This window comes from Thamnophis elegans, chromosome 14 (assembly GCF_009769535.1).
Source record: "Thamnophis elegans isolate rThaEle1 chromosome 14, rThaEle1.pri, whole genome shotgun sequence".
In the NCBI taxonomy this organism is placed as follows: Eukaryota; Metazoa; Chordata; class Lepidosauria; order Squamata; family Colubridae; genus Thamnophis; species Thamnophis elegans.
The window spans coordinates 11,997,010-12,023,520 of record NC_045554.1 but is presented as its reverse complement, the minus strand read 5'-3'; the positions used below and the strand labels follow the sequence as shown (position 1 = coordinate 12,023,520).

At 43.5% G+C, this 26,511-nt stretch overlaps 1 protein-coding gene across 1 annotated transcript in view; it reads left to right on the top strand.

The window, feature by feature from the left end:
- The window catches only part of XPO6 (exportin 6), a 75,414-nt gene that overhangs the window by 1,432 nt on the left and 47,471 nt on the right, over positions 1 to 26,511 (top strand). Inside the window, 8 exon segments of the mRNA XM_032230646.1 lie at positions 19,870 to 19,960; positions 22,076 to 22,188; positions 24,098 to 24,122; positions 24,125 to 24,157; positions 24,160 to 24,210; positions 24,213 to 24,239; positions 24,242 to 24,291; positions 26,123 to 26,282. Coding sequence (XP_032086537.1) covers positions 19,870 to 19,960; positions 22,076 to 22,188; positions 24,098 to 24,122; positions 24,125 to 24,157; positions 24,160 to 24,210; positions 24,213 to 24,239; positions 24,242 to 24,291; positions 26,123 to 26,282 — 550 coding nt within the window.

Genomic DNA, 26,511 nt, shown 5'->3' with positions numbered 1-26,511 from the left:
AAGGGAAAAAAAATCTTATTTACAGGTTTTCAGAACCTCCAAATGACTATTAGTTTTGATTGCCCACATCTGAGAAAACTGTTTTGTGCCATCTCAGATCCAGGAAGGATGAATTTCATTAGCATTTAAAAAAAGAAAACCACTATATTTTTCTGCCAATAAGAATTGTAAAAAAAATATATGGTGTCACTTGCAGTAGCACAAAAATTAGTTACGTTTTCTACAGTTGTTACATCATGAAAGCGATACATCTGGGTGTTGTGGCATTAAATATAGATAAGCTAGATAATAAATATTTGTGTATCTTTTCAGATTATTCAAAGTATTTCCCTGGGTGATTTGTTACATCAATGTAACTTTAGCTACAAACTTAACATGAGATGTTCAGTTTTCATTGTTACTATAGTTCAGCTATAGGTATCATAGGATTTTAAAAGCTGGCTTGAGCTACCAGATGGCAAGGTTGCTTGAGATTCCAAATGATCTCAAGAGAAGTTATGTGCCACTCTACCTTGTCTGAAAATTGAATGCATCATTCCCATTAAGAAAATGCTATTTTTTCCTGGGGTTATTGCTGTGTAAAATGCTATGCAAAATTAATACTCTTCTTATATCCATCTGGCCTGCAATGCAATTAACTGTGAATTCTCACAGCTCTGTAGTCTGGGCATAAAAGTTGCAAGTTTGATCTAAAGGAGGCCATCTTTTCTTTGTATATCTTTCTAACAATAATTTTTTCCCCTTTATAAGTTAGAAAACAATAGCCAGTACATATTTGAGATGAGGATTCAATAAAGGCATGAATGAAGAATTAGCAATAATGGACAAACTATCCAGGAAGTAAGGCTGCTGCATCGTTCATTAAGTCATCTAACAATGCCAAAGAAATATTTTATACTTTAAAAATTTGGCTACAGTTACAGTGTTACCTCTGAGTGGTCAAGTAACATTGCTTTTTCATATTTTTCCTTAAATAAGATTTGTAAGGGTCTGCGTTTAGTTTTCTTTCCAAGCACACCAAAGCCTGTTGCCTTCTTGTTAATTTTTGAAAATTGTTGGTCGCCGCAGCATTTCCTGTTCCTTTGCACAATTTGAGTCATACAAATTCATTCTCATGGTTCCTTTATGTTGCAAGGTGAAAGAGAATCATGCTATTTGCTTGGCTTGAGTCTAGAGGAGAAAACTACTCTCTACCTTCATCATTTATCTGACAGTTCTTTCCCCCCACCCCTATAAAGACAAATACTGTACTAAGAGCAAAGACAAAAGGCAAGTATAGTTTAAAAAATACTTTTAAGGCATGTATAATAAACAAAATCTTTTCTCATTCTAATTGAAGAAAGATCTCTTGGGAGTCGATCTTATGAGAAGGGTCTGGCTATTCTGACAGACTATAGACTCGATTTCATTGAGAATAGAATAGAATGAAATTAGGAAAGAATAGAATAGAATAAAATTCTTTATTGGCCAAGTGCAATTGGACACACAAGGAATTTCTTTTTGGTGCAGATGCTCTCAGTGTATATAAAAGATATTCGTTAAGAATCATAAGGTACAACACTTAATGATAGTCATAGGCTACAAATAAGCAATTCAGGAAACAATATCAATAAACCATAAGGATACAAACAACAAAGTGCACTCATAAGTGGGAGGAGATGGGTGATAGGAACGATGAGAAGACTAATAGTAATGCAGCCTTTGTGAATAGTTTGACAGTTGTGAGGGAATTATTGTTTAGCAGAGTGATGGGAAAAAACTGTCCTTATTCAATTCAATTCAATTCAATTTATTAAATTTATATGCTGCTCTTTTCCCCCGAAGGGGTTCAGGGCGGCTCACAACTCGAACCGGGGAGGGGAATACAGACAAAAGATTTAAAACAACAACACATAACAATATAAATTTAAAAACTCACAACAGTCATACCATTCGAGACGGGGGCAAACAGCTCTTTAGCCCCAGGCCCTGTCGGAACAACCAGGATTTGAGGGCTTTGCGGAAGGCTGGAGGGTGGTGAGGGTTCGAATCTCCACGGGGAGTTCGTTCCAGAGGGTCGGAGCAGGCCACAGAGAAGGCTCTCCTCTGGGTAGTCACCAGTCGACACTGGCCGGCGGATGGGATTCGGAGGAGGCCTAATCTGTGGGATCTAATCGGTCTAGTGGAGGTAATTGGCAGTAATTATGTCCTAGTTGTCTTGGTGTGCAGTGCTCTAGGATAGGAGTTGAAACAATTTATGTCCAGGATGCGAGGGGGGTCTGTAAATATTTTGGGGCCAGCATCAGTGTTGTGTTTGACCTCGGGTGCTGTGTGAGTGTGGCTGGGGGGGTGGGGGGCGTGACTGCTTGGCGTCACTCCTGTTTCAGGGGGAGCACCTGTGGTCGCCCAAGTGCTCTGCCAGCAAAACTGGAGCTTGGGCGGGGCGTATGTGGCCCTTCCCCAAGCTCTGTCTTCACTGGCAGAGGGTTGAGGAGGCCGTGGAAGCCTAAAATGGAGCTCGGGAGCCTGGTTTTTTGACACCCCCTGCTATAGACTAAACCTAAACTAGCCATGTGCTATAGCTTTCAAATAGACCGGCGCATTTTGTCCTGCATTCTTAAAGGTACAGTGTTGAGAACATGGGAATGAATTGTTCCTCCATGAGCTGCATTAGGCATGTTTAACCTGAAAAAGAAAGGAGGAAAGAAGGCACGATAACCATCTTCTGATATTTGAGACGCAGGGAAGAGAGTGTGATTTATTTACCAGAGGCTAGGAGTAAAAATCGATGGAAACTTAACAAAGGGAGGAGTCAAACTTGGAATAAGGGGGAATTTCTTGGCCATCAGAGCAATGAAGCAATTGAACAGTTTAGCTTGCCTTCCTAGTGATGTGGTTTTCCATCCCTGGAGGCTTTCAAGAAAAGATTGGACAACTACTTGCCTTAGGATGATACCAGGATTTCTTCCCTGAGCAGCAAGGTAGATTAAAAGTCATCCAAGACCTCTGAAACCTTATGTTCTATAAATATAATATTTACGGGCATGTTAATTTTACGGCCATGTTGATAATCAAAAACAAAGTGATCACCAAAGAATTGACTCCATACCGAGGAGGATAGCCTCTCTCAAACTTCCCTGCCTGTGAATTTGGCACTTTTTTAATTCTTTCTCAAGCTAGAAAGGATTGTTGTTGATTGCGAAGTTGTGTCTGACCCATACGCGACACCATGGACGACGGTCCTCCAGGCCTTCCTGTCTTCTACATCCTCTGGAGTCCATTCAGCTGGATGGAGCTTCAGTGGCTCCATCCAGCCACCTCATTCTCTGTCGTCCCCTTCTTCTTTTGCCCTCCATCGTTCCCAGCATGAGGCTCTTCTCCAGGGAGTCCTTCTTCCTTCTCATTAGGTGGCCAAAGTCTTTGAGTTTCCTCTTCAGGATCTGGCCTTCTAAAGAGCAGTCAGGGTTGATCTCCTCTAGGACTGACCGGTTGGATGGCCTTGCAGTCCAAGGGACTCGCAGGAGTCTTCTCCAGCACCAGAGTTCAAAGGCCTCCATTCTTTGGCACTCAGCCTTTCTTATGGTCCAACTTTCGCAGCCATCCATTGCAACTGGGAAAACCATCGCCTTGACTAGACACACTTTTGTTGGCAGGGTGACATCTTTGCTTTTTAGTAGGCTGTCTAGATTTGCCATAGCAGAAAGGATAGTTAGGGTTTATTTTTATTTTTTTAAGGACAAAAATAAGTTCTTGACAAAGAAAAAGAGGTGAAGATTATGTTAAAATTTCAATGTTGTAGAGCCTAAAATGGGATCCTGGGATTTTTTTCCAGAAGAGTAGAACCCAATACTTGTCATTACCGTAGGAATCCTGGTCTATTGGCATTATCGTCGTTACGTAGCACTGAACAAACTCCTATACATTATGCTTCAACTAATTTCTTGATAGAGCTCAGGATGTTGTCATGCCTTTGTTCCTCAGAACAGCCTTGTGAAATTCAGCCGAGATGGTAAGACACCCAGCCAAAACGTCAGTTCCACATTGCCCTGGTATCACGGGATGGGTCGGTACTGTTAACTTCCATATGGTAGATGGGGGGTTAAAAAATGAGCCAGGTTAATAGTGAGAAGCCATTTTAAGGAGGCTATGGCAGAGTGACATTCGAATGGGTGATCTCCAGGTTCAGAAAGCAAGAATTTCAGGCTCTATGGCAGCAGTTCCCAACTGGTGTTTCGTGGACGCAAGAAAATTTTGGGGGTCTGCAGAAAAATTATTTGCATTTTTTATATTGCACTAAATCAGGGGTCCTCAAACTACGGTCCCTGGGACGAAAATATGCAATGAACGTTTGTGTTGCTGCAAAGAGTCTCCCCTTTCGGGGTCTTTTTGTGGGGGTCGGAGGGGGTCAGAAATTCCGACTTGGGATCTGCTTCTGCCTCCTGGTGAGGGGCTTTGGGCGAAGGCTGGAGGGAAGAGCCACTGGTGGTGAAGAGCCAGAGGGCCTTATTCCAGTGGGACTGCATCGTGGCCTGGAACTGGCTGACCATCTCAGCTCAGTGATCCTCCAGGCGCCGGTCCCTGGCCTTGCATTTCTGCAGGTCTTCCCTCTGCTTGGAAAGCCTATGCTCGTAGTCCTCAGTGAGGTGCTTCTGCTGAGTCTCCTTCTCGGTCAGATCCAGTTTGAACTGAGCTGTTTTGCCAATTCTTTCTCACGGTGGCTGCTTAGCTCCAGCAACTGATTCCTGTTGGGGCCCTAAGGAGCCCAGGCGGGCAGGCGAGGAATGCCTGGGAGGGGAGCAGCGTGTAGAGGCTGCGAAGCGCCCCTCGGAGTGAGTGACATCAAGTTGGCCACACCCACCCAGTCACATGACAACCTAGCCACACCCACCCAGCTGGTCATTAGGCAGATCATATTAGTGGTCCGCAGGGGATTTTAAATTATGAATTTAGTGGTCCCTGAGATCCAAAAGGTTGGGGACCCCTGCTCTATGGGGTAGTAGCTTCTAAAAGTTTAATCCTTTTCTTTTTAACTTTGTATTTAAAGCTTTATTTCAACACCACATTGCTATTCATCTGTAGTCATTTGCAGTATTATTATTTTGCAAAGCCAGATAAGGCACCGGTGGGCTGTAGACTTCAGCCAAATGCCAAAGGATAAAAGCCAAATATTGAAATTTAAAAATTGGTGGAGGTGGTACAGTGTTTAGTGTTCTATTAAAGCTTTGGCTCTAATCATATTTCTGGGCTTACATTTATAAAGGTTCTTTTATTAATTTATCCACATGTTTCCAAGCAGAGGCCAACTGAAGATAGCTTGCGGTAACTTATTTGTTTGTGCAAAGTATTTCTCACGAAATGAAAACCAAACAAAAGCAAAATTACAACACCAATAGTACAGCTGCTAGGAAGGCCATAAATACATTAGAGGAGGTGGCAGAATAAATAAATCTAAGCCCCGCTGGGGAGAAAAAAAACTGAAAAATTGGCTTTGAAAGCCATGCTGAAAGTGACAAAACGGAGACCCACTACTCAAAACCATTTTGTGTTGGCTTTTCTCAGTTCAGAAGAGAAAGGGTGTGTTGCAGGATTTAGGAACTGATATGCTGACAAGATAAAAGGAGGGATGCGGTGGCTTAGTGCCTAAGATGCTAAGCTTGTCGATCAGAAAGATTGGCGGTTCACATCCCTAGCGCCGCATAATCAGGGAAAAGGGCGGCCTATAAATCCTAATAAAATACTAAAAAAAATACTAAATAATGGGGTGAGCTCCTGTTAACTTGTCCCAGCTTCTGCCAACCTAGCAGTTCGAAAGCACGTAAAAATGCAAGTGGAAAAATAGGAACCGCCTTTGGTGGGAAGGGAACAGCGTTCCGTGCGCCTTCGGTGTTGAGTCATGCCGGCCCCATGACGACGGAGACGTCTTCAGATAACCCTGGCTCTTTGGCCTTGAAATGGAGATGAGCATCACCCCCTAGAGTCGGGAACGACTAGCACATATGTGCAAGGGGAACCTTTCCCTTTATGCTGACAAGAGTCTCATGCTGCCATTATGGAGATTCTCAGTCTTGTGGGTCATGGTTGTCCCAAAGGTGCTTTTTCCAAAAGGCAGCTGGACTTCTTTATTTTTTTTTTAAATTTGAAAACAATACTTTTAAGAATTGAAGAAGCTTCTTGGATGAGAAGTAAGGTGTTAAAAGGGGGGGATACCAACCAAGAATGTCCAGTTGCCCTTTGGAAAAAAACCCTATGGGACATTTCTACCTTAAGGTGCAAGTACTCCTTGACTTATGAGCACAATTGAAGGCCAGAATTTATGTTGCTAAGCGATGCTTTTGTTCATGGAGTTTGCCCCATTTTATGACCTTTCTGGCCACAGTTGCTAAGTGAATTGCTGTGGTGAATGAAGTTAGTAACCTGGTTGTTAAGTGAATCAGGCTCCCCCATCAACTTGGCTTGTGAGAAGGTCACCAAAGGGGACCACGTGATCTTCGGACACAGCAAATGTCGTCAGTATGAACCGGTTGCCAAGCATCTGAATTCTGATCATGGTCATAACTGTGAAAAATGGTCAGAAGTCACTTTTTTCCATTGCCACTGTAACTCTGAATAGTCACTAAATGAGCTGTTGTAAGTACCTTGTGGTTTATGGGTGTTGCTTTCTACAGTGACAGGCCAGAAAATCGCTAATCCAAAATGAGATAGCTGTTTATAAGCCATGTTTTTGTAACGTCTTCTCTGCATGTGCATTGTGAAATCATAGCTTACATTTAACTAGCTTTCCCTTCAACGGCAGGAAAGGAGGACTTTCCAGCCACACATTCAAACTAGGCCTTAGGTAAACAATAATGCTTAACGACACACACAATGACTCTGTTCACTGAAGGTCTAACTCAGGGGTGGGCTTTATAATACAATAGCAAAGTTGGAAGGGACCTTGGAGGTCTTCTATTCCAACCCCTGCTTAGGCAGGAAACCCTATACCGTTCCAGACAAATGGCTATCCAACATCTTCTTAAAGACTTCCAGTGTTGGGGCATTCACAACTTCTGGAGGCAAGTTGTTCCACTGATTAATTGTTCTCACTGTCAGGAAATTTCTCCTCAGTTCTAAGTTGTTTCTCTCCTTGATTAGTTTCCACCCATTGCTTCTTGTCCTGCCTTCAGGTGCTTTGGAGAATAGTTTGACTCCTTTTTGTGGCAACCCCTGAGGTTTGAGGTTTGAGGTTTTATTTAATTTGTATGCCGCCCTATTCCCGAGAGACTCAAAATACAAAATAAAAATAAAAAAGACAATTTAAAATAGAGCAACAGTCGTAACCCCAGATGGGGCTGGAAAATTCAGCCCCAGGCCTGCCAGAACAGCCAGGTCTTAGTTGCTTTGCGGAAGGCCGGAAGGGTGGTAAGGGTCCAGATCTCAACAGGGAGATCGTTCCAGAGGGCCGGAGCAGCCACAGAGAAGGCCCTCCCCCGGGGAGTTGCCAGCCGACATTGACTGGCAGATGGAATTCGGAGGAGGCCTAGTCTGTGGGATCTAATAGGTCTTTGGGAGGTAATTGGCAGGAGGCGGTCTCTCAAGTAACCAGGTCCAATACCATGTAGGGCTTTAAAAGTAATAACTAGCACCTTGAAGCGTGTCTGGAGACCAATAGGCAGCCAGTGCAGCTTGCGGAGGATAGGTGTGACGTGGGTGTACCGGGGTGTACCCAGAATCGCTCACGCGGCTGTGTTCTGGACAAGCTGAAGTCTTCAAACACTCTTCAAAGGCAGCCCCATGTAGAGCGTGTTATAGTAGTCCAGTCTTGAGGTGATGAGGGTGTGAGTGACTATCTGAAGGGCCTCCCGGTCCAGGTAGGGTCGCAATTGGTGCACCAGGCGAACCTGGGCAAAGGCCCCCCTGGTCACAGCCGACAAATGATGTTCTAGAGTCAGCTGCGGATCCAGGAGGACTCCCAAATTGCGAACCCTGTCTGAGGGACGTATAATTTTACCCTCCAGGCTGAGAGATGGATAGCTGGACTGTCTATGAGATATTGGAAGACTGCTATCCTGTCTCCCCTAGTCCTTCTTTCCATTAAACTAGACATACCCAGTTCCTGCAACCGTTCTTCATATGTTTTGGTCTCCAGTCCCTAATCATCTTGGTTGCTCTTCTCTGCACTCTTTCTAGAGTCTCCACATCTTTTCTACATCATGACAACCAAAACTGAATGCAGTATTCCAAGTGTGGCCTTACCAAGGCATTATAAAGTGGTATTTGCAGCAGTGGGTTTCTATGCTCCATTGCTGGGTGAGCATGGCCATGGTGGGCGTGGCTTACTCGGCTCCTGCACCACGGTATGGGTGGGGCAGTGTTTTTCGCCCTCCCCAGACTCCGGAGTCTTTCCTTGGGTCTCCGGGAAGACGAAAACTGCTTCCCCCAGACTCCGGAGGCCAGAAATAGGCCCGTTTCCGGGCTTCCAGAACATCCGGTAGGCCCGTTTCCCCCCCCCCCCCATCCCTGAAACTTCATGCGGGCCGTGCACTTACCTGGCATGATGAACAGGATGCGTGGAAACTCCTGGGAGGAGAGGGGTGGGCGTGGCCAGTCAGGGGAGTTCACCGAACTGGGCAGAATCTGTTTTTTCAGCCTATTTGTCCTTGTTTTTATTGTCCTGTACCGTCTGCCAGATGGTAATAGTTCAAAAAAGGGAGCCCAGGATGAGATGGATCTCTAAGGATGTTTTGAACTTTCTTAAGGCAGCGGGGGCTATCAAGCTCTTCCAAGGAGGGGAGGGGGCAACCCATGATCCTCTGGGCAATGACGTTGACCCTCTGGAGCGCTGTCCTATCTGCCACTGTCCAATTGGCAAACCAGACACAGGAGCAGTAAATTAAAATACTCTCTATGGTGCAGCGGTAGAAGGTCACCAGCAGTTTTTCCTTCAGTTGTTGTTTCCTGAGAAGTCTCAGGTAGTATAATCTCTGCTGGGCCCTTTTGACCAGGGCTGCAATGTGAGTTGCCCCAGGTCCGGTCCTCTTTTATGATAACACACAGAAACTTAAAACTGGCCACTTGCTCCATTCGGTCTCCATTGATAAACAAATACAATTTGTTGTATTTGTTAAAAACCTATACCGTGTACGGGCTCTGGGAAGTCGGGGGGGGGAAGGGAGGTGGGGGGGAGGGGGGAGGGGGGATATATAGTATGTGTTAGATTTTATAGTAACGCGATTGCACTTGTATACTGTTGCTCTTTAATTTCACTGTAAAAATAGGAAAAGCTGAATATATTAATAGATAGTAGAATACACTGAAGGGAGGAGTAGAGGGCTAAAAGAAAGAGGGGTAGAGGGGGGAGAGAGGACGGGAGGGAGGGTGAGAAGGAAGGGAGTGTACTGATAGAGGGGGAGGGGAAGTAGGGTAGAGGGGAATGTTGGAGGGAAGAAGGAAAGTTGGAGGGGGGCGAAAGAAAGGGTGTATGGAGGATCGAAGTGGTACATTGGGTTTGTATTTTGGGGGGTATTGTTGACAAGAGGAATGGCTGTGTTTATTGTTTAATGTTATATGGCCCCGGTTATGCACAGTATATACAGGGCGGGGCATAACCTTTTCCTAGGGGGTCACAGCAAGATCGACAGCAGTTTACAACTTCCGCGACACCTCATTTTAAAGCCCATAAAAAACTGAATTCAATGAGCTATTAAATGTTAAATTTGCTTTAAGAATGGCTGGAAAATTCGATTCGGAAGAACAAAGGATCATTGACAGAATAAAATGCATTGCCTTTCGAGAGGCTCGCGATGCTGGAGCGACGTTTATCAATCGAAAATGGATTGCAAACAAATTGAAACGTCATCCGGATTGGGTTACTGATAATTGGAACAAAACAGCCCAAGAATGTTTCACAAAATTTGGAGAAGGGCGTCCTCTGCAACTGTCCCAAGAAAGCAAAGCCATCATTGCAACTGGCAGTCGCAAACAACGAAAAGGAAACCGAAAAGTGGCCCAAGAAATCCTTCAAATTCGTGGAAAACGAGTTGATCAAAGGACAATCGGCCGATATCGAGAACGAGAAGGTTTGAAGCCATTCCACGTCATTTGCAAACCATTGAAAACTCAAACACACGTTCAAGATCGGCTTTGGTTGTGCGATTGGTTGTCTGAATGGACCGAGGAAGATTTTCTTCATTTGGCGCCATCTGACGAATTCTTCGTTTATGCCATTCGAAAACTGAATTTCCAGAACGATCGAATTTGGGCTAAAGACGTCGACGACATCGCCAAACATGAACGATATCGACAAATCGTTCGCAATCCGACTTGCATCAGGATTTTCGTCATTTTCACAGCCAAGAAACTGCATTGGGTTTGAAGGATAAAGGGGAATCCTGGGATGGCAGTTATTTCCGTGAGAAAATTTTATTGGAGAATGTCATTCCATTTCTCAGTGATCCAGACAATGTCTTGGTGGTTGGTGAGGCTGTCTTTCTTCATGACAAAGCTCCTTGCATGCGTGCAAATGCGACTCAGCAATTGTTAAAGGAAAACAATGTCGAATTTTGGGGCAATGACGTCTGGCCGGGAAATTCGCCAGATCTCAATCCGGCAGAGAACATTGGGGCCATAATTAAGGATGAAGTGGAAGCTCTGATGATTCAGGAGCAAGGTCAAAATCGATATTCGGTTGAAACTTTGAGAATGAATTTGGAAACTGTGTTGAAAAATCTGGAAAATCGAACGGAACTGTTTGAAGATTTGTTGTGTTCTTATCCACCTCGTTTGAATGCTGTTCGAAGGGCTAATGGTGGTCATACTGACTATTAAATCGTGTCAATAAACTCAGTTTTTGATGGGCTTTCGAATGGTGTATGAATTATTTGTGTTGTTATTACAAGTGTTGCTGTGACCCCCTAGGAAAAGGTTATGCCCCGCCCTGTATGTGACTGTACGAAATGAAAATGGAAAAGAAAAACACATTATCAAGAAAATATATATATATATATATATATATATATATATATATATATATATATAAATAATATATATACAACATACATACATACATACATACATGTGTTTTTTATTTGTGCTGATAAATAAATAAAGGGAGACTAGTATAGATAACGGATAAAGAGCCTGTGGCCTAATGGCTAAGATCTCTGCCTAGTATGCCTAGTATGCCATATAGCCCAGGTTCAAATCCCAGTAAGGGTATGGCTAGCTGATGAGAGCTAAATAGCTTGAAATAGATCTATACTAGTCTCCCTTTATTTATTTATCAGCATAAATATCATATATATATATATATATATATATATATATAATATATATATATATATATATATATATATATATATATATGATAAACAAAGGCTAGACGTCTGATCTTCCTATAGTCCACTATAAGCTCCTTGGCCTTATTGCTGTTAAGGACCAAGTTATTATCACCACGAAAGCAATTTGTCTTCCATAGCATTGTGTTACAAAGTTCTTGAGGTAATGTAATGCTTCTTTCATAAGCCTCATGCCATTTCCTGTTGACATTGTCATAAATGAGATCACAACTTGACTCAGGAGAAAATTGTGAGAGCCATGATGCCGTTGAATACTTTTGCTCTTAGGTCACCCAGTGATCTTTTTTTTATTCCCCGCCGACACTGCATTTGCCAGACTTGGAGAAGTCTCCAGGTTATATTTATATGCACTTTTATGCACACTGAGAGCACCTGCACCAAAGACAAATTCCTTGTGTGTCCAATCACACTTGGCCAATAAAGAATTCTATTCTGTTCTATTTTCAATTTCAATTAAGAACTTGACCTGCCGTATTTGAGTAGATGTCAAACCTCCCCATCTGGAAACTGATGAGCTGTGATATGAATCACATTTTTTTTTCCTGTTCAAGAAACCTGATTCCTCAAAATCCTTTTAAAACCTGGTCAGGCTGCCTTTCGCTGGTTTTTTTTTCCACCAGCAGACACAATGAGTTATATCTTGCTTATAAATCGTGGTTTTTTTTTTTTTACTGTGATATATGAACTGACTGCTGCAGCATCCCAAAAACATATAGGTAGTCCTCAACTTATGACCACAATTGAAGCCAAAATTTTCCACTGCTAAGCAAGGCAGTTGTTAGTGAATTTTGTGTCCCCCCCCCGTTTATGACCTTTAATGTTGTTAAGTGAATCCCTGCGGTTGTTAAGTTAGTGGCATGGTTTGTTAAGTAAATCTGGCTTCCCCATTCTCTTTACTCGTTGGAAGGTTGCAAAAAGGGATCGCGTGACATCGGGACACTGCAACCGTCATAACTATGAGTCAGTTACCAAGCGCCCAAATATTGATCACATGACCACAAGGACGGGGCAGCAGTTGTAACTATGAAAAACACAAGTCGGTTTTTTTCAGTGCCATTGTAACTTCAGATGGTCACTGAACAAATGGTTGTAAGTCGAGGACTCTCCTAGACCGATTCCTGACCAAAAGCAAGTATAGTTTGTATCCTCTTAGCACCCAAGTAGGATGATTGCCAAAGCTCTGTATACTTTTGGCTTCTGTTGTTGAGCTGAGAAGTCAGTTTAATGAGCAGAAATTCTTCCCCTATGAACCCCACATGGGCTGAGATTCCTCTGGAGTGTTTCATCCCTTAGTCATCGGGATTAGACAGAGATACACTGCACAACAACAACCACTTTCAGAGAGAGAGAGAGAGGAGATGGATGGATGGGTGGAGCATGGATGGATGGGTGGAGCATGGATGGAGAAAGAGAGAAGATGGATGGATTTAGTGAGAGGAAGGAAGATGAGAGGAGAAAGAGGAGGGAGGAGAGAGATAGGGGAGAGAGAGATAGATAGGAGGGAGAGAGAGATAGAGAGACAGAGAGAGACAGAGGAGGGAGAGAGAGGACAGATAGATGACAGGGAGGGAGAGAGGGAAAGAGGGAAAGACAGAGAGGGAGAGAATGACAGAGATGACAGATAGATAGACAAACAGATGAGAGAGAGAGATAAATAGGGAGAGAAAGAGAGAGAATACATAGAGAAAGATAGAGATGGCAGATGGAGGGAGGGAAGGAGGGAAAGAAAGAGTATATAGAGAGATGATAGATAGAGGGGGAGGAAAGGACAGGGAAAGAGAGTAGATAAAGAGAGAGAGATGACTAGAGAGAGGGAGAGAGGAGATGAGGGGGTAGAGAGAGAGTAGATATAGATAGATGATGATAGTAGATAGATAGATAGATAGATAGATAGATAGATAGATAGATAGATAGATAGATAGATAGCCATTTAGATGGATGGATGAATAGAGTGAGAGAGGGAGAGATGAGATATATGAGAGAGAGGAGAGAGAGAGAGAGGGAGGAAAGATGACAGATAGATAGAGAGAGGGGAGAGATGACATAGAGAGTGAGAGAGAGATAATGCTGGATACTTGAAAACGTTTCCTTCTTGTTTTGTTTCTGCTGTGCTCTGAGCTGTTTACTGCATCTAAATGTTTGAACAGCAAATAGTTGTTCATGAGTAGATCTTCCAACAATAACCTCCTTGAGGAAAGATGAAGGGTGACCTCAGGGGTGGGTTTCTCGCCCCGTTCCAACCGGTTCAGTTGGAATGGGGCCGGCGTTGTCCTCGTGCACGCGCGCGGTGCACACATGCGTACTAGCGTCTGTGCGATGCTCCAGCTGCTCCTGGAGGATCGCGCAGGCGCTGTATGCATCCTGCGCATGCGTGGAAGCGCAGAACTCGTCAAAACCGGGTAAAGAGCGCGGGCGGGCAGGTGGGCCCTTTGCCGTTCCCGGAAGTTACTTACTTCCGGGTTCGCCGACCAACCGGTTCGCAGGGACCGCCGCGAACCGGTTGAAACCCACCCCTGGGTGACCTGTTGTAAAAAAAAGAAAGAGGCTAAACCCACACGGAAAGAGGACATTTTCCTTCTCCTGTACAGATCTATTCAACCTTAGCCTCTCAATTATCTTTTTGTTAGTAAATATTGTACATTGTGTTACTTCATTTTGCAAACAAGTTTTGATTTATTTATTTTTTTGCAGAGGAGATTTCAGCCTCCTTAAAATGGGCCTCAGTTCTTTGAGAAAGAAGTTTCTTAGATGGGGGGTTGAAAGCAGGATACTTCGTGCAATCCGTCAATCGTTGTTTAAATGCCATTCTTTTGCATCAAAACGAGTGATCAATTTGTGGGGCCTGGTTTAGCGCTAATGGGCTTCAAAGTGCTACGTTTTATGTCCGTGCCAGAAGAATGAACCAGGAGGACTCTGCCTGTTTGTGAAGCTCCGGATTGTTTATTGGCAAGGCTCAAGGCGGAAATCCAACAGGTGGAGCAAATAAAATCTCAGATTTAGGTAAAAGTTCAGTTTTGGTCGTGAATTTCTGGGTTGCTTTCAACTGTGTTGCAATGTTTTGTTTGAAATCCAACTAGGAGTTGTGAAATATTCTGTGGCCTGAAAGATGCTATAAAAGTGACCCAGGGCTGGGAAATATTACAGCAAGGAGTGGGCAGGGCGGTTAGATAACACAGTAAATGATTACCTTGTAGCAGGGGTGTCAAACTGGATTTCTTTGAGTGCCAGATCAGCATTGCCTGACTAGGTGGCTCAGTAGCTAAGACACTGAACTGGTTGATCAGAAAGGTCACTATTTCTCAGTCCAACCTGCCTCACAGGGTTGTTAGTGTCGGGAAAATAAGAGGAGGTGTTAGGTATATTTGCTGTGATAAAAATCCAATAAAACAATTTCATGAGTCTGCTTTTGTAGAAATTCTTTTAAAAAAATTTTTTTTAAATTACGAGTCCGGTACCTTTGTTGAATCCATTGGTGTTACAGGATTGTGATAATGTAATGAGTATATCGGATTTAAATTAAGATGGGTGATCAGATCCTCTTTTGAACCACAAGATTGCTACATGATTATTACATTTCAGTAAAGCTACCTTGCGGGACGTGGTGGCTCAGTGGCTAAGACGCTGAGCTTGTCGCTCAGAGAGGTCGGCAGTTCGGAGGTTCGAATCCCTAGCGCCGCGTAATGGAGTGAGCTCCCATTACTTGTCCCCGCTTCTGCCAACCTAGCAGTTCGAAAGCATGTAAAAATGCAAGTAGAAAAATAGGAACCACCTTTGGTGGGAAGGGAACAGCGTTCCGTGCGGCTTCGGGAGTTGAGTCGTGCCGGCCACATGACCACGGAGACGTCTTCGGACAGCGCTGGCTCTTCAGCTTTGAAATGGAGATGAGCACCGCCCCTAGAGTCAGGAACGACTAGCACGTATGTGCGAGGAGAACCTTTACCTTTACCTTACCTTGCAGATGACTAAACGAAGAGACACAAAGCTTCCCGTGTATTACTCTAACAAGACTGGATAAATAAATTTATAGCCTTGTCACCAAGTACTTGGTGGTTTTGAATTCTGCTCACCAGCCACAGCGTTAATTTGTTTTAAACCCTCATGTAATGTAATTGCACATTGGGTTGGATTCACCCTGTTACAGCAAAGCTATTCTTACAATCAATTCTTGCTGTTCCCGGCCACTAATTGGGAGTTAGTAAGGAGAACAGCTTGCGCTGACATGGAAAATCATTACAGTACAACTTTTAAAAATATCGTCTTTCCAATCACACGCTTGGAAGGAAGGAGCTTGAATTCATTAGTCATTGGGAAGAGACAGCTTTTGAAATACTGTATAGCTGTTCAAATATAGAAAATCTAATGTATTTTTCATTCGGAAAAGTGTCTTGGTAAATCCAAACAGTATTGTATTGCATTCCTCCCACAATCCCTTTAAACAGTTTGCAGGCAACGATATTAGTGAATAACTGGCCAGTTCTATATGACATTTTAGGGGAAGAAGGAAATAACAATTTTAATTTAATTTAAAAATCGTATATTAGAAATAATGTTTACATTTTCCCCCAAAGATCCTTAGGTGCTATGTGTACTGTACAGTAAGTGTCATAGCAATAGCATTTAGACTTGTATACCGCTTCACAGTGCTTTGCAGCCCTCTCTAAGCAGCCTACAGTTGACATATTGAGCCCAACAATCTGTGTCCTCATTTTACTGACCTGGGAAGGATGGAAGGCTGAGTCAACTTTCAGGCAGTCAGGCTCGAACTGCTGGCAGTCAGCAGAGTTAGCCTGCAGTTCTGCATTCTAACCACTGCACCACCAGGGCTCTTATCAAAGTTGTTTTCAAAAAGTGTTAAGTAAATTGATGGATAAAAGGTCTGTCAAAATGTTTGGTCTTGAAGCCTCAGTATCTTGGCCTGTTTGAAGGCGTTTCCAAATACTAATTGAAGGGGTACACCGGTGGCAGAGATGTGGAACTCCACCTTCTGTTTGCAAGTGCTCAGAATATCTTGCTAGCTATCCTGTGAAGCAAAATTCTAGCTGAAGGGGCCTTGGTCCTTGGAAAAATTATTCTTCGCTCTCTCTCTCTCTATCGTGCGTGCGTGTGTGTGTTCCAGCATAACTAGAGCAATTAAAACCAAACTTGGTACACACATGACTTACTCTCTGGAAAAAAATACTGTGTGGGTAAGACACCCCTAACATCCCGTGTGTGTGTGTGTGTGTGTGTGTGTGTGTGTGTGCTGTTAAGATACAGCCTGTTGTGCCTTAAAATGCCTTCTACTATACTGCCCTAAAATGGCTTCTATTGTACAGCACAGTGGAGTTGCCATGGTAATGGCTTCCCAGTACTCCACAAGGGGCGCTCTCTTGTAAGGGGAAAAATCCAACATTAGACATCCAACATTTAGTCCAGACATTTTCCCCCTATAAAATAAGTACCCTGGCAATGCCGGGTTATCAGCTAGTATTTTATAAACATTTGGCATCGTACTGTACATGAGATTTAGAGGAGGTTGTAGCAAGATCACTTAATATTTCAACAAATGTGGGTTTGGCAGCCTTGTAGAATATGCACTAAAAATGTTATTTTGCAAATGAAAGAGGATCACTGGGGTATTGTTGTTTGGCTGGCGGTCGTCTCTTCTAGGCAAGATTACAGCTGGACTGAGCTTCTTGTTTTGTAGATTTAAAAAAGGTGATAGAAGTAGTGCAGTCTCCTTACTCATTAAACCAGAAAGACCAAAATTGGCTAGTGCAGGGGGTCTCCAAACTTGGCCAGTTTTAAGACTTGTGGACTTCAACTCCCAGAATTCCCCAGCCAGCTAAAATATGTTCACTGCAGCAACAGATTAAAAACACTCTTAATTTTGCTTTATGTATCTTTGGTCCTTGTCAATACAGCATTAGCCCAGAGGTCTCCAAACTGGCTGAGGAATTCTGGGACTTGAAGTCCACAAGTCTTAAAGTTGCCAAGTTTGGAGAGCCATGGGCATGTATTGACAAGGACCAAAGATACAGAAAGCAAATTAAAAGTGTCTTCAATCTGTTGCTGCAGTGACCATATTTCAATGGCAACATCACCATTCTTGATTTTTGCCACCGATTTTACCCTGTTTTCCGACGTAAGAGCAGAAGACAGAATATCTGATCCAAACATTCAAATTTGAGCTGGAAACCCAGAAGAGAAGATGAATATTCTCAATAATAATGACACTGTGGTAATATAATATATAAGCCACTCAACGTTACCTTGCGGTGAGATGGGCAGCCAATACATTTAATAAATAAAATAGAAAAAATAAGCATTGGAGAGAACTGCAAAAAAAGGATGATGAAAAAGTACAACCAACCGTTTATCTATTGAAAAGATAAATTTTCAAAGAGTTGTGAAGGAGAACTTAAACCTAAAGCACTGGCTAGTTTGACAGCTTTTCACATTTTTCATACCTGGAATAATCTCCAGATCAGTAATCTTATGAGAAGTGCCTTCTATTTTAAAACTACGAAGAGCCAATGAAAATTCAGTCGCCTGTTGCTAAGATACAAGCTGCAATGAGTAAGCCAGCCTAAATTCAGTTTTTCCTAAATAATGTGAGTGCAAATAGTCCTGATAAAAGTAGGCGAAACTGTCGTTATAAAATCTACCCTTTGAAAATTGGAAAACCCAACAGATGGTCTTAAGATTCCTGTAGGTTTCTAAAGTTGAAGCAGTCCTAATTGATTTACAATGTCCAGTTGGGTATTTACGCAACCATGGCCTAATGTTATGGATTTATGACATTTTTGGGTCATAAAATGTCATTTTATGACAAGTTTTTGCATGGTTTGGCTGTAAACCGTGGGAAGACAATAAGAATGCAATAAATAAATACAATGCAGATCAACTCTAGATCACAAGATTGAAGAAGCCTATAATATGCTTGTTAAACATTGGATGTACGGTATTTTCACTCTTTGTAATGGAAAAGGAAACCATGTTGAAAATGTAGCCACTATTTACCAAATGACATTTGAAGAAAAACAGTCTTAGCTGTTGTTTTGATGTTCAGTTACTTTAAGTCCAGTTTCTCTATCACTTTACCGTTGTATGCCATTTTTTCAATGACCTCCTTATTGAATGCACCCACTTCCAATCTTCCCAAAGATGCTTTTCTAAAAAGCAATTGGACTTCCTTGTTTTTTTTTCATAGAAAAGGTTTTGCTTCTCATCCAAGAAGTTTTTTCGGTTGCCTTTTGGGAAAGCATCTTTGGAATTAATAACCATGACCTGGACGATTGAGAATCTCCATAGCCCAAGAGAAAATGGTTAAAAGAGGAAGAAAGGGGAAAAAAGAGTTACATTAGTAGGCTAAAGAGAATAGTAGTAAGATTGTTATTGTAAGGTAACAATTTAAGAAATAAAGAAATGATAGTACATTGTTAATAGTAGAAAACATTTGAAAGAAATGCTGTCTATGCTTAAATTGAATTAGAGGATGTATGCTGTTTATAGCAAAATATACCCATATATACCCATATACGAAAGGAAAATTTGGTGTAGGTTTGAAGGGGCAATTGAAAATATTGTTTATGTATTGAGAAAAAATAACTATAAAGATGGGAAATAATAGAAGAGAATACAGTATAGGTGGTACCTTGCTCAATAGTAGTAACTGTGAGAGGGATCTTGGAGTCCTAGTGGACAACCATTTAAATATGAACCAGCCGTGTGCAGCAGCTGCCAAAAAAGCCAACACGGTTCTAGGCTGCATCAACAGAGGGATAGAATCAAGATCACGTGAAGTGTTAATACCACTTTATAAGGCCTTGGTAAGGCCACACTTGGAATACTGCATTCAGTTTTGGTTGCCACGATGTAGAAAAGATGTGCAGACTCTAGAAAGAGTGCAGAGAAGAGCAACAAAGATGATTAGGGGATTGGAGACTAAAACATATGAAGAATGGTTGCAGGAACTGGTTATGTCTAGAGTAATGAAAAGAAGGACTAGGGGAGACATGATAGCAGTCTTCCAATATCTCAGGGGTTGCCACAAGGAAGAGGGAATCAAACTATTCTCCAAAGCACCTGCTTTGCATCCTGTTAGCACCCAAGTAGGATGAAGCAATGGGTGGAAACTAATCAAGGAGAGAAGCAACTTAGAACTGAGGAGAAATTTCCTGACAGCTAGAACAATTTATCAGTGGAACAACTTGCCTCCAGAAGTTGTGAATGCCCCAACACTCAAAGTCTTTAAGAAGATGTTGGATAGCCATTTGTCTGAAATGGTATAGGGTTTCCTGCCTAAGCAGGGGGTTGGACTAGAAGACCTCCAAGATCCCTTCAATTCTACTATTGTATTATTGTACTGTTGCTCAAATGTTTGGGAACTTGGGTGGAGGCAAGGTCAGAATTGAGCAACACAATCCGTGGAGCCAGGTAGAAGCGTAGCTGGACGCCAAGTCGGTGTTGAACCACTAGAGACGCATAAAATGTTTTTTTTTCCCCTTCGACAATATAAGGCTGCATTTTGTAAACATTCCAAGTGTGACTATTTCTCTTAAAATGTCTTTGGCAGGCATCGGAAGAGGCCTCACTCCGAGCCTTAGAGAGCCTAATGACGGAGTTTTTCCACAACTGCACTACGAACGAGAGAAAGCGTGAAATTGGTAAGCTGGCCTCTTCCCCATTTTCTCCCCAGGTTTTGGCCCAGATTTTGGAATTAAGGCAAGTTCGTTTCGTTTCGATATCTGCTCTCATAAGCCCCTTTGAGCACAGCCATCAGGGTCCCAAGTAACGCCCCCAACGAAAGAAGACTCTGAAGCTTGAGTTTCCTCAAAGTTCCATTTTATTAAAGATGTCCTATTGGCACATCTGGGAAAACCCGAATCTGAAAGTTTCCAGGTTTTCCCAAATAAAAGTTCAAGCACCTACCCAGCACCCACATGGTCCAATCAAAGCACTGTCCCAACTGGAGGTTCCCCCCAGTCACACCCCTCAAGGTGCAGGGCAAGATGACCTTGACTCTCTGAGAAAGGAATGTTATTTTGACTACATCTCACCCCTACTCCATATAATCCCCCCTCGCAGTTTCCCACAGCATTAAATGTGGCAGGTCTGAAGGTCTGACAAACAGCACGTTTAGGGGAAGAGCAACCAAGATGATTAGGGGACTGGAGGCTAAAACATATGAAGAACGGTTGCAGGAACTGGGTATGTCTAGTTTAATGAAAAGAAGGACTAGGGGAAACATGATAGCATCTTCCAATATCTCAGGGGTTGCCACAAAGAAGAGGGAGTCAACCTATTCTCCAAGGCAGCACAAGAAGCAATGGGTGGAAGCTAATCAAGGAGAGAAGCAACTTAGAACTGAGGAGAAATTTCCTGACAGTGAGAACAATTAACCAGTGGAACAGCTTGCCTCCAGAAGCTGTGAAGGCTCCGACACTTTTTAAGATGTTGGGTATCCATTTGTCTGAAGTGGTGTAGGGTTTCCTGCCTAGGCAGGGGGTTGGACTAGAAGACCTCCAAGGTCCCTTCCAACTCTGCTATTGTATTGTATTGAAGTGCACGCTTGCAAAATATTCCATATTTTCCCTCCCTTTTTAAAAGATGTTTTTCTTCTCTCTTTATTTTTTTTAAAAAAGCAATAATCTGCCAGCCACTGACAGACTGTTGAAAAGACTTTATGTTCCAGAGAACCTTAATTAGCGACAGGGCAATTATTGGGGGCCAGTCAGCAGGTAGAAGGTTGGTGAAAGTGGGATATGAATTGTAATGGAACATTATTCTCCCCCCACCCCCCGGTTCCTTTTAATGAATAATGATTGTTCTTTAGAACAGGAGTGGGCTAGAAGTACATGGAAAACCACAAAGCCCTGAGGAAACCGACCTTAGATCAACCAAGGCTTTTTAGCCCAGTGGTTCAAAGGAAAAAGCAGGTTTTTTTAAAGCATTTCAACATCAGCAGGTTAAAAATAAGTTTTAAGTCCTGCTGTTAGGGTTATATCAGTCTTCTCTTTATAAGCTCAGTGGTCTTTGGCTGCAGCTTTTAGAACCTCTGATCGATAGTGACTTAAATGTAAATAACGGTATAAATAGCTCAGGGCCGGGCCTTCTGGCTTTTCTCGTAAAACAAGAGGGATGTAGAAAGGACTTTCTCTTGTGCAGCCCCTCCTTTTGGTCTAAATTCTAATATGTTGTGGCCCACCAACTGCCAGCAGAGCTGACAGCACATTCGGACAGTGCGGAGGTTGGGGAGGAACATGGGCCAGTCCTGGAGTCTGGGGAAGGCTCGGACGAGGGCTCTGTGTTGGAGGCAGAGAGGGCCAGAGCTGTATGCCAGTTATCAGCTGCCTTCAGAGTCAGACATCAATGAGGCAGACGAACAGCTGGAGCCTGTTCCCAGTGTGTGCATGTGCAGAGTTGCCAGATGAAGGGAACAGCTAAAGAACAGGGGTCGACTTGGAAGTAAGGCCACAGGTGGACAGTGAATGGCCCCTCCCAGAAGAAACCGAAGAGGAGTGAAAGGGGAGTGGAGTTTGCAGGAGACAATTAGTTCGCTTAATTAGTTCGTGACTCTCTGAGTCTCCTTGCCAAGTTCTACAGATATCGGCCTGGCAGCTCTCCAAGCCAGATAAGGTCTGTGACCGTAAATCCTCCCTCGAAAGACTTTGCTGAAGGTGAATGAGCAGAATTCACAACAAATTAATAAAAGGGTTTTTTGTCATTTTGTTTCTGTGCAATGCATGTTTGATTTGATTTTGCTTCATTTCTCTATCTAGAAGAGCTTCTGAATAACTTCGCTCAGCAGGTCGGTGCCTGGAGATTCTGCCTCTATTTCCTGTCGAGCACGAGAAATGACTATGTCATGATGTATAGTTTAACAGTATTTGAGGTGAGCTATCAGACTGGGCTTACCATGCTCGTAATAGGCTTCTTATAACAGCGGGACCCAAACTTTGCTGCACGGCATTCAGGGGGGAAGTGGGCCACGCGAGTGGCAGGCTGGTTGGCACAAACAGCTCAACTTGCGCGAGTGATGGGTCAACGCAAATGCGCACAGGTGCTGCTCCATCGCGCACACAAATTGAGTTGCACACATGCATGTTGTGACCTGCCAGTAGCCAGTACAGCTGGCAGCAGACTCAGACAGTAAGGAGGTTGGGGAGGAACCTGGGCCAGTCCTGGAGTCTGGGGAAGGCTTGGATGAGGGCTCTGCATCGGAAGTAGAGAGGGAGCCAGGGCCATCTGACAGTTATCAGCTGCCTTCAGAGTCAGACATCAGTGGAGCAGATGAATAGCTGGAGCCCGTTTCCAGTGAGCGCATGGACAGAATTGCCAGACAAAGGGAACAGCTAAAGAACAGGGGTCAACTTGGGAGTGAGGCCACAGGTGGATGATGAATGGCCCCTCCCAGAGGAAAGAAAAGAGGAGCGAAAGGGGAGTGGAGTTTGCAGGAGACAATTTGTTCGCTTAATTGGTTCTTGACTCTCCGAGACTCCTTGCCAAGTTGTGCAGATATCAGCCTGGCAGCTCTCCAAGCCAGAGAAGGTCTGTGACTTTCCTCCTTGAAAGACTTTGCTGGATGTGAATGAGCAGAATTCACAATAGAGGGGTTTTTGTCGGGACAAGGAGTTTGCTTCATGCTTTCGGGAAGCCAGAGTCAGAAAAATGCGCGTTCTCCAGCCAGCCACTCACAATTCCGAATAGGCCATGGCCCAGTAATGGGCTGTGGGATCAGGATTTAAACAGACATCACCCTATTTGGTCCATTAAATGAATATTTCATTCCTTTGCCTTGGTACTGGTACTTTGTTCCAGAATCTATACTTGGGTTGCAGAAACATGTATTGGAGAGGGAACCAAGAAATGTTGCTCCTTAACAGATTATTCAATCTGTTTCAGTCAAAAACAATTCATAAAGAATGCAGAGGGTTGAAGGTTTTTGTGTGGGTGGTGAAAGCTATAAAACAAAGTATACGAAGTTGTCACTGATTTTAAAAGAAGTTAGTTTCAAGCTCATTTATGGCTATTTATGGCAGAGAAAGTATTTTAATTTATTTTTATGTATACTTTTGAGTTAGATAGGGTGTTTTTTTTCAAGCATGAATCAAATGGAGCAAAATGAGATTAAATTTGTTTCAATAGTTGCCTATTTCTCTCTTCTGCAATCCTAGTATTAGTTACTAACATGAATTAGTTCCTTCTATGAATGAGAACTCACCTCTTAATTGTAAATAATTACTTTCCCCACTGAATTCAATTAGCAAATAAACAAAAGCAGCTTTCCAAGTAGCACATATTTTGTAAGTTGGTATTTTTAGCAATACCTCAAAAATTGAGGAACGCAGTGGGTCAGGGGCTAAGATGCTGAGCTTGCCGATCAGAAAGGTCGACAGTTCAGCGATTCGAATCCCCGGCACCGCCTAACGGAGTGAGCTCCCGTTACTTGTCCCAGCTTCTGCCAACCTAGCAGTTCAAAGGCACAGAAAAAATGGAAGTAGAAAAACAGGAACCTCTTTTGGTGGGAAGGTAACAGTGTTCTGTGCACCTTTGGCATTTAGTCATGCCGGCCACATGACCACGGAGACGTCTTCGGAGAGAGTGCTGGCTCTTCAGCTTTGAAACGAGAACCGTCTCCTAGAGTCGGGAACAACTAACACATATGTGCAAGGGGAACCTTTACTTTTACTATTTTTAGCAAGCTCACCTCTACATTTAAGACCTTTGAGTATTAGCTTTAGGCTTGAGCAAAGAAGGTTATGTTTCACCTTGTTCATCATGACAATGTCTGTCTGTTTCAGAACCTGATTAACAAGATGTGGCTTGGGTCCCATCTCAGGATAAAACAGAGATTCGCAGTTGCTGCCAAAACTTCTTTTAGCTCACCATAAAACTTTGCATTACTTCATCCGAAACAACTTTGTAAGGTCATTGTGGATATTGGCCGCAAGACTGGCCCATGTTTTATCATGACTTCTTCACAAATATCATACAGGTAAGATTTAAAAGCTTAACAAAGTCATCTTAACTGTGGTCCATTCTTATGCTGGGGCCTTCGAGGCAGCCCTGACTCCTGGATTTCAGAAGTCATTTTGCCCTTGCCTGCTCCCTACCACTGAGAGGAGAGAGAGTGGTTGGCCTGAAGTCGCCCAAGCTGGCTTTGTATCTAGGGTGGGACTCTTAAAATTCATAGTCTCCTGGTAACTAATCACTCTAACTGTTATGGCAAACCTATGGCACCCATAAAAGCGGTGGCACGCAGAGCCCTCTCAGGGCCAGCTGCCCTTCTGGTTTCTGGTGCAGCGGCCAGCTGGCCTTCATGGCCACTGGAGCACCTGAAAACACCCCCAAAATATTGCCCCCCAAAACAGCCTAAAAACAGCTGGAAAATGGCCCGGAAACAGCCCAAAAAAACCAGCCATATGCATTCCGGCCATCTGGTCCTCAGATTTCCGGTGCTTTGGCTCACGCACATGCAGGCGTGTTCTAGTTTGGGCACTCGATCCCGAAAAGATTCACCATCACCGCCCTGTAATATAATCCTTGCTTTCCAACCATTTGTTCAGCAACCATTCGAAATTACAACAACACTTTTTATTATATCTTAATGTCAATATTTTTTAACATAGTGTAAAAATTAATGTGTATTGCTGGTTTTTGGCCGTAATTAAGATTTACTTACTTACTTACTTACTTACTTACTACAACGCTGAAAAAAGAGACTCACGACCAGTCCTTGAATTTCCACATCCCAGCACTGGTCATGGTCACGTAACCGTGGTCTGGACATTGGCAACCGTCTTACATTATGACGGTCACACTGCCCTGGGGTCACGTGATCGCCATTTGCAACCTTCCCTGCTGGCTTCCCACGAACAGAGTCGATTGGAAGCTACAGGGGAGGTCACTCCGCTAAGTACTTCTGCCTTCCCCAACTGGTAGTAGCTATCCCTTGTGCCGCCGTGCTCGCACCATACCTTGCTTGCCACCCTGTTTGTGACCTGCCTAGGACTCCTTTTAAGGACCCACAGTCCTGCTCAATGGCAGCAATGCGGATTGCTGTTGCTAAGTAATGCAGGCTGTGAGACATTGTGCTTTACAACTGCATTGCTTTAAAAAGGCTTTAAAAATTCCAGTCGTAATGACAGTCATTAACTGCGGACTGCCTAGCTATTCTGTGTTGTGGGCCTGTGGAGCTGGAAGCAGAGTTGGACAGTGAGGAGGTTGGGGGAAGGAACATGAGCCAGTCTTGGGGGCTGAGGAAGAGCTCTGCGTCGGAGGCAGAGAGGGAGCTAGAAAGCAGTGAGGCAGAGGAACAGCTGGAGCCTGTTTCCAGTGTGTGCATGCGCAGAGCTGCCAGAAGACCAAAACAACTAAGAAAGAAGGTCGACTTGGAAGTAAAGCCACACCTTGGAGGAACAAATGCGGAAGGGGCTTTTGCAGGAAGCAATTTGTTCATTTGGTCCAGAAAGTTCTGTTTGTTATTATAAGAGACTCTGTGCCAAGTGTTGCTTTGCCCTGTTTTTGGACAGTAGTTATCTGGCAGCGTTCCAAGCGAGATAAGGTGCCTGTGGATAAACATTCCTCTGAAAGACTGTTTGCTAAGCCTTACGGATGGGAATGAAAAGAATTCACAGTTGTGTAAATTAAAGAGGTTTTGTCGGAACCAAGATTTTGCTTCTTGCTTTCTAAGGAAGCCTGGGTCAGAAACATTCTGAATGTATTGACTCCACGGGTAGCTTTCCAAAGAAAGGACGGATGGACGGATGGATGGATAGACAAATAAGAGAGAGCTATTCATGCTAAAAATCCATTCTCTTCAACAGTTAATCCAGTCCCCAGTGACAACCCCACTTGGGCTGATCATGCTGAAAACCACATCCGAAGAGCTGGCCTGCCCACGGGAGGACCTCAGCATCGCCCGGAAGGAGGAGCTGCGGAAACTGCTCCTGGAGCAAGTTCAGAATGTCCTTGGGCTCCTCACAGGTGAGTGAGACAGGAGAACCCAGGTAGCACTGCAGCTGACAAGAGAAGCTGGCAATATTCGCTTTCGGATGGATATCAAAGCATCTTTCATTTAATTTTATTTATGGACTTATTGTTAAATTATTTCCCCCTACCTCATCATGGGGGATCCTCTAGGCCAGTGGTCCCTAAACCCCTGGGGTATGGACCAGAACTGGTCTGTGGCATGCCAGCAACTGGGACATGCAAA